At 51.1% G+C, this 8,169-nt stretch overlaps 1 protein-coding gene across 1 annotated transcript; it reads left to right on the top strand.

Annotated features, from left to right (window-relative positions):
• The first annotated feature begins 172 nt into the window (after nucleotides 1-172).
• On the top strand, nucleotides 173-8,063 carry Fdx2 (ferredoxin 2). Its single transcript, XM_048342321.1, has 5 exons — nucleotides 173-331; nucleotides 407-458; nucleotides 661-767; nucleotides 7,529-7,616; nucleotides 7,695-8,063. The coding sequence occupies exons 1-5, from the start codon at nucleotides 205-207 to the stop codon at nucleotides 7,849-7,851; spliced, it is 531 nt and encodes a 176-aa protein (XP_048198278.1). The 5' UTR covers nucleotides 173-204; the 3' UTR covers nucleotides 7,852-8,063.
• The last annotated feature ends 106 nt before the right edge of the window (nucleotides 8,064-8,169 follow it).

The following is an 8,169-nucleotide window of genomic DNA, read 5'->3' as shown; positions in this document are numbered from 1 at the left end:
GGACAGTGAGGGGTGGGGGGGATCCAGGATGATGCCCCTCCTGCCTCCCGACCCAGGCCCACAGCTCCCTTGCCCCTGCCATGCTACTCCTGATTCTGCTGCAGCCAAGCGGGAGGCGGCTGCGCTTCTATCCGAGGCAATACGTGCTGGGCCTCCGCGCGCGGCACCACGCATGCTCAGTGTTCCTGTCACGTGACTCATGTCATGGCCGCCTCCATGGCTCGGGGCGGCGTGAATGCCGGGTTTTTGCTCCGGGCGGCCAGAGGCTCCAGGTGGAGCTGGTCCGGGGAAACGGCGACCCCGGAGACAATCAGGAAACTGAGGACTGCAGGTACTCGGGTGCCTGGAACAGATCGGCAACGCTTTGAGCGCCGCCGAGCCCGGCTCACCCTCCCGTGTCTTCCAGGCTCTGCAACCGCTGGGGAGGCGGCCGGAGGCCCTGAGCGGCCTGGGGACGTGTGAGTGCGGGGATCCGAGCTGCGCCCAGGCCATGTGTCCCCATCCCGGGCCGGCGCCCTGACCTCGCGGCCCTGTCCTGCAGCCCCACCCCGACCCTGCCTGTTCCCCTCCCCGCCCTCCAGCCACCAGGCCCGAACCCTAAATTCTAGGTGGCGCCAAGCTCCTCCTCCTAGTCGCCATCTGCACCCCGCCTGTCCCCAGGGTGAACGTGGTGTTCATAGATCGGTCAGGACAACGGATCCCGGTGAGCGGTAGAGTCGGGGACAATGTTCTGCACCTGGCCCAGCGCCACGGGGTGGACCTGGAAGGTAGGGGCCCATCACTGGGAACTGGGGGGGGGGGGGGGGGGGGGAGGGCCTGCACCCTTTGTTTAAACAACGAAAAAAGTTACAGATTAGTAGGTGGAGTGATGCAGGCCTGTAATTCCAGCCGAGCTCCACCCTGTGTCATTAAAACAAATAATCAAAAACAAGTCTAAACTCTTCACCTCAGCCTAAGTCTGCCTAACCTTTTTGTTGTTGTTTTCTGAGGTTTTGTTTTTTTGTGTCCCCCCCCCACCCCCGGCACTGTCCCTGAGCTCTTATCACTTAATAGCTCCACTTCCTGTGTTTTTTTTTTTTTTTTTTTTTTTTTGCCAGTCCTGGGGCTTGGACTTGGGCCTGAGTGCTGTCCCTGGCTTCTTTTTGCTCAAGGCTAGCACTCTACCTCTTGAGCCACAGTGCCCCTTCTGGCTTTTTCTGTATATGTGGTGCTTAGGAATCGAACCCAGGGCTTCATGTATAGGAGGCGAGCACTTTACCACTAGGCCATATTCCCAGCCCCTATACTTCCTGTTTTTTTTTTTTTTTTTTTTTTTTGCCAGTCCTGGGCCTTGGACTCAGGGCCTGAGCACTGTCCCTGGCTTCTTCCCGCTCAAGGCTAGCACTCTGCCACTTGAGCCACAGCACCACTTCTGGCCGTTTTCTGTATATGTGGTGCTGGGGAATTGAACCTAGGGCCTCGTGTATCCGAGGCAGGCACTCTTGCCACTAGGCTATATCCCCAGCCCACTTCCTGTTTTTTAATGGTTAGTTGGAGATAGTCTCAGACTTACCTGCTTAGGCAGTCTTTGGACTGCTATGCTCAGTCTCAGCCTCCTGTGTGGCCACAGGTGCCTGAAGCACACAGCCTGTCTGTCCTTTTTTTCTTCCTTTCCTTCCTTCCTTCCTAGTCCTGGGGCTTGAACTCAAGTTGGGTGCTGTCTCTGAGTTTCTTTTGCACAAGGCTAGTGCTCTACTACCTTTAAAAAAATTTTTTTGGTCTGTTATGAGGCTTGAACTCTGGTCTTGGGCACTGCCCCAGAGCTCTTCAGCGCAAGGCTAGTGCTCTACTTGAGCCATAGCACCACTTCCAGTTTTCTGGTGGTTAATTGGAGATAAGAGTCTCAGAGATTTTCCTGCCTGGGCTGGCTTTGTACCATGATCCTCAGATCTCAGCCTCCTGAGTAGCTAGGATTACACGTGTGAGCCACTGGCACTGGCCACTTCTGGCCTTTTCTGACTGGATTTATTGGAGATAAGTCTCACAGACTTTCCTATCCAGGATGGCTTTGAACTATGATCCTCAGCTATCAGCCTCCTGAGTAGCTGAGATTATAGGCATGAGCCACTAGTGGCCTGGTTAACACTGCCATTCTTTCTGGTTATTTTGAGACAGAGTCCTGCTCTGCTCTATAGCCCAGGCTTGCCTCAAATTTACCAAGTTTCTTTCTTTCTTTCTTTCTTTTTTTTTTTTTTGAGCAATGATGGTAATGTTTATTGATAAAGCTAGGATTTCTATGTTAGTGTGGGGAACCCCACAGTTCACAAGGATCAGACAGGTGACATAAATGAGTCAAATTTACCAAGTTTCTGAGTGCTGGGCTCACAGTGATTTTCTTCATGTATTTAGTAGCTAAAGCCTCCTATCTCCAGAGCTTTGTTTTTCCTGTTCTCTTCATCAGATATATCTTCTCAGCAAATGTCAACTTCCTCAGCCAGTTGTTGGTCATATGAGTATTTTGGTACTTGTTACCTATTTTGATATTACTTGAGTTTGAGCTTAAGACCTTGGGCATGCTTGGCAAGAACTCTACCTCTTGAGTCTGGTTATATCTCAAGAGTATTGCTTTTTGTATTGGGTTAGCCTCCTAACATGAGCCTTCTATCTGTGCCTCCTGCATAGCTGGAATCACAGGTATGAACCACCGTGCCTGGCTCATTGAGGCAGAAGTCTTGCTACTATTTTGCCTGGGCTGGCCTGGAACTATGGTTCTCTAGATCTCCACCAGCCAAGTAGCTGGGATTACAGGCATGAGCTGCACAGCACCTGGCCTAGTATGTTTCATTGTCCTCATGGCACTTGTCAATGTTTGGCTCCCTTCCTTGTCCTCTGTCTCTTGGTGCACTAGGAAATTAAATGCATGCATCTCATGACTTGGAGTGTTCATGACTTGAGATCAGTATTGCTAAAAGAAAGATAACAGCTAATGCCTATGAACTGACTGAATTTTCATAACAACATTAAGTAGAGATGAACTCCATTTTAACAGCAGTAGACCTGGTCCAAAATCAACCATGTGGGAAACCCAGATTCAAATCCAGCTCATTTTAGCCACTCATCCATGCTTCCCTCCTGTGGATACTGAAAACCTACTGGGTGTTAGGTGGCACTGTATGAGCTAGACAAGGCCTCTGTAGGGACAGGAATCCCTGGACACTGGTGGCTCAACACCTGTAATCCTAGCTACTCAGGAGGCTGAGCTCTGAGGATCAGGGTTCAGAGCCAGCCAGGGAAAGTCCATGAAAAACTTCAATTAAGCACCAGAAAACTGGATGTGGCACTGTGGCTCCAGTGATAGAGTGCTAGCCTTGAGCTGAAGAGCTCAAGCACAGTGTCCATGCCCAAAGTTTAAGCCCCACGACCAACAACAACCACAAAAATCTAAAAAAGCCTGGGCACTGGTAGCTCATGCATATAATTCTACTTACTCAGGAGGCTGAGATCTGAGGATCGTGATTCAAAGCCAGTCCAGGCAGGAAAGTCCATGAGACTTATCTCTATTTTATTTTATTTATTTATTTTTGCCAGTCCTGGGTTTGGACTCAGGACCTGAGCACTGTCCCTGGCTTCTTTTTGCTCAAGGCTAGCACTCTGCCACTTGAGCCACTTCTGGCCATTTTCTATATATGTGGTGCTGGGGAATAATCGAACTCAGGGCTTCATGTATACGAGACAAGCACTCTTGCCACTAGGCCGTATTCCCAGCCCTGAGTCTTATCTCTAATTAACCAGAAAACTGGAAGTGGTGCTGTGTCACAAGTGGTAGAGTACTAGCTTTGAGCAAAAGAAGCTGAGGGACCATTCCAAGGCCCTGAGTTCAAGCCCCAGGACTGGAAAAAAAGAAAAAGAAAAGAATCTCACTAGTAAACTTATGATTATCCCCTGCTCAATAGGAAATAAACAAATAGATCTACCAGAAAATGTACATAGGGTTGGGTTTTTTTTTTGGGGGGGGAGCTGGTGGTTGTTGTTGTATTTTGTTTTTTGCCAGTCCTGGGCACTGTCCCTGAGCCACTTTGTGGTCAAGGCTAGTACTCTACCAATTTGAGCCACAGCGCCACTTCTGGATTTTTGGTGATTAATTGGAGATGAGAATCTCATGGAATTTCCTGCCAAGGCTGGCTCTGAACCTCAATCCTCCGATCTCAGCCTCCCAAGTGGTTAGGATTTCAGGCATGACCCACCAGTACCTGGCTCCCCAGCTATTTTAAAAACAGGTGGGGTTTTTTGTTTGTTTGTTTTGTGTTTTTTTTGCCAGTGCTGGGTCTTTTTTGTTTGTTTTTTGCCAGTCTTGGCACTTGGACTCAGGTCCTGATCACTGTCCCTGACTTCTTTTTGCTCAAGGCTAGCACTCTGCCACTTGAGCCAAAGCACCACTCCTGGCTGTTTTCTGTAAATGTGGTGCTAGGGAACCGAACCCAGGGCTTCATGTATATGAGGCAAGCACTCTTGCCACTAGGCTATATTCCCAGCCCAAGTGCTGCGTCTTGATCTTAGAGCCTGAGCACTGTCCCTGAGCTTCTATCTGTTAAAGAATAGCACTCATTCCCAGTCTAAACCAGGTGCCAGGTGATTTCTGTATTCTCCCATTGAGTGGCTGTGGAATGAAATTATTTGTGATACTTACTACCTGGCACCTGTTGCAGAGAGGAAGCAGGTCAATCTAGAGTTAAAGGTGATTATGGGGTTGGAAATGTGGCTCAGTTGATAGTGTGCTAGCCAGTGAGCAAAAGCATCAGGTAAGCCGGGCACTGGTGGCTCATACCTGTAATCCTACCTATTCAGGAAGCTGTGATCCAAGGATCAGGGTTCAAAGCCAGCCAGGGCAGGAATGTCTGTAAAGACTCTTATCTCCAATGAACCACCAGAAAACCAGAAGTGGCGCTGCACTGGCCCTGAGTTCAAGCCTTATGACCAACCAAAAAAAAAGAAAGAGGGACTGGAAATGTGGCTTAGCGGTAGAGTGCTTGCGATGCATGCACAAAGCCCTGGGTTTGAATCCTTGGCACCACATTAAAAAAATAAAATGAATATTAAGAAAAGCCAAAAGTGGCGCTGTGACTCAAGTAGTAGAGTGCTAGCCTTGAGCAAAAAGAAGCTCAGAGACATTGCCCAGGCCGGGAGTCCAAGCCCCAGGACTGGCAAAAAAAGGAAAGCATCAGGTTCAAGTCTTGGTCTGGTGGGGAGGGTGAGAGAGAATTTATAAGCCAGGCACGGTGATTCACCTGTGGCTAATCTAGTACTGGCACACAAAAAAGTAATAAAGCAAAGTTGTTTATCTCAGTGAACAGTGCACAAACAGAAGGAGGAGGAGGCATCTGGGGATAGTCAAGTTGAACCAGTGGAGGAAAAGAGCATTCCAGGCTTTAGGGACAACAAGAGCAAAGGCCTTGGGTGGAAGTGAACTTGGAATATTCACTGTTGTATCAAGGGGGTCATTGTGGAGCCATTCGTGGTAGTATATGTCTGTAATCCCAGCAGTTAGGAAGCTAAGATGGGAAGGTCTTTCCTTCCAGTGCAGCTTTGTCTTCAAAGGCCTGTCTTAAAAAAAAAAAAAAAAAAAAGAGGGGCTGGGGATATGGCCTAGTGGTGAGAGAGCTTGCCTCCTTTAATGAGGCCCTGGGTTTGATTCCCCAGCACCACATATACAGAAAACGGCCAGAAGTGGCGCTGTGGCTCAAGTGGCAGAGTGCTAGCCTTGAGCAAAAAGGAAGCCAGGGACAGTGCTCAGGCCCTGAGTCCAAGGCCCAGGACTGGCCAAAAAAAAAAAAAAAAAAAGGAACAGTGGAGTGATAGAGGGAAGAGTAGATCTCAAGTCATGAGTAAAGAAATTTGGACTTTATTCCTGGGGGGGAGGGGGTTGTGCGCACGCGCCTGTGTGTATTTGCCTGTACTTGGGCTCAAACTCAGGAGCTGGGCTCCATCCCTTACCATTATTATTATTTATTTTTCTTTTGCCAGTCCTGGGCCTTGAACTCAGGGCCTGAGCACTGTCCCTAGCTTCTTTGTGCTCAAGGCTAGGCCTCTACCACTTGGGCCGCAGTGCCACTTCTGTCTTTTTCTGTTTATGTGGTGCTGAGGAATCAAACACAGGGCTTCGTACATGCTAGGCGACTAGTCTACTACTAAGCCATATTTCCAGCCCCTTATTATTATTATTATTATTATTATTATTATTATTGTTTTGTCAGTCATAGGGCTTGAACTCTGGGACTGGGCACTGTCTTTGAGCTCTTCAGCTAAAGGCTAGTACTGTACCACTTGAGCCACAGCACCACTTCTAGTTTTCTGGTGGTTAATTGGAGATAAGAGTCCCATGGAGGGTTGGGAATATGGCCTAGTGGCAAGAGTGCTTGACTTGTATACATGAATCCCTGGGTTCAATTCCCCAGCACCACATATATAGAAAGTGGCTAGAAGTGGCGTTGTGGCTCAAGTGGCAGAGTGCTAGCCTTGAGCAAAAAGAAGCCAGGGACAACAGCACTCAGGCCCTGAGTCCAAGCCAGGACTGGCAAAACAAAAACAAAACAACAAGAGTCCCATGGACTTTTCTGCCTGGGCTGGCTTTGAACCCTGATCCTCAGATCTCAGCCTCCTGAGTAGCTAGGACTACAGGCTTGAGCCCCTGGCCCCTGGCTCCTTACCTTTATTGTACTCAACAGTGGTGCTCTACCCCTTGAACCACAGCCTTACTTCTAGCATGTTGGTAGTCTTACAGATTTTCCTGCCCCATCTTTGATTGAACCTGGATCCTCAAATCTCAGCCTTCTGAGTAGCTAGGATTACAGGTGTGAGCCACTGTGCTCAGCCTGCTCGCCTGGAGCCAGGAGGGAGAGCCAGGGTACCCAGCACAGTTGCAGCGAGGCCTCACAGATGCCCGCTGACCTGTTGCACTTCTTCCCGTCTTTACACAGAATTTATGGCCATGGTCACTGTGGGTTGCACTTCTAGCCTGCTGGGCTATGTCTTTGCTGGCGACTCACACCTGTAATCCTAACCTCTCAAGAGGCTGAGATCTGAGGATTGCAATTCAAAGCCATCATGGGCAGCTGAGTTGGTGAGACTTTTTATCTCCAGTGAATCATCCAAAAGGCAGAAGTAGAGCTGTGGCTGGAGTCGTAGAGTGGTGCCCCTTGGGCCAAAAAGCTCAGAGACAGAGCCCAGGCCATGAGTTCAAGCCTCAGGACACACACAAAAGAGAGCTGGGAGTGTGACTTAGCAGTAGAGTGCTTTCCGAGCATGCAAGGAGCCCTGGGTTCTATTCCTCGGCACCATGTGATCAGAAAAAGCCAAAATGGCACTGTGGCTCAAGTGGTAGAGTGCTAGCCTTGAGCAAAAAGAAGCCAGGGACAAAACCCAGGCCCCGAGTTCAAACCCTGGGACTGAAAAAGAAGAAAGAAAGACCACTGTGGGTTGCTTGGGGCCGCTGCTAACTTACGGTGAGGCCTCAGGCCCCAAATCAGTCCCTTTTTTCCCTTCCTCCCGGCAGGGGCCTGCGAAGCCTCCCTGGCCTGTTCCACCTGCCATGTGTACGTGAGCGCGGCCCACCTGGACCTTCTGCCCCCGCCTGAGGAGAGGTGAGCGGGGCAGGCCGGGCCGCAGGCCCTGGGGTCCCGCGGCCTTCCGCGCTTACCGCGGCTGCTGCCCGCCCCCAGGGAGGACGACATGCTGGACATGGCGCCTCTGCTCCAGGAGAACTCACGGCTGGGCTGCCAGATCGTCCTGACTCGCGAGCTGGACGGCGCGGAGTTCACACTGCCCAAGATCACCCGAAACTTCTACGTGGACGGCCACGTGCCCAAACCCCACTGACGTCACCCCCACGGCCCTGGGACTTGCCGGGAGAGCCACGGGGGGGGGGGGGGGAGGGCGGGACGGGCTCAGGTGGGGACCTGGAGCGGCCCCTCCCGGGTGGGGGACAGGGCCCGGCCTGGGCGCCTCAGCCCCGACCCCAGCCTCTGAGAGCAGGGGCGTGCGCAACGGCGTGGGCTCAAATTGAGCCGCAATAAAAACTGTCACGGATGTCCGGCCTGTGAGTGTCCTTGGGGTGCTGGCCGTGGGGTGCTGGGCTCGGTCTTGCCTCCGCGCCCTGGCTCTGCGCCCTGCGCCCTCCGCACCGCAGAGAGGCTC

This window comes from Perognathus longimembris, chromosome 3 (assembly GCF_023159225.1).
Source record: "Perognathus longimembris pacificus isolate PPM17 chromosome 3, ASM2315922v1, whole genome shotgun sequence".
Taxonomy (NCBI): Eukaryota; Metazoa; Chordata; class Mammalia; order Rodentia; family Heteromyidae; genus Perognathus; species Perognathus longimembris.
Note: the sequence above shows the minus strand (reverse complement) of the source record. Positions and strands in the feature narration are given on the sequence as shown.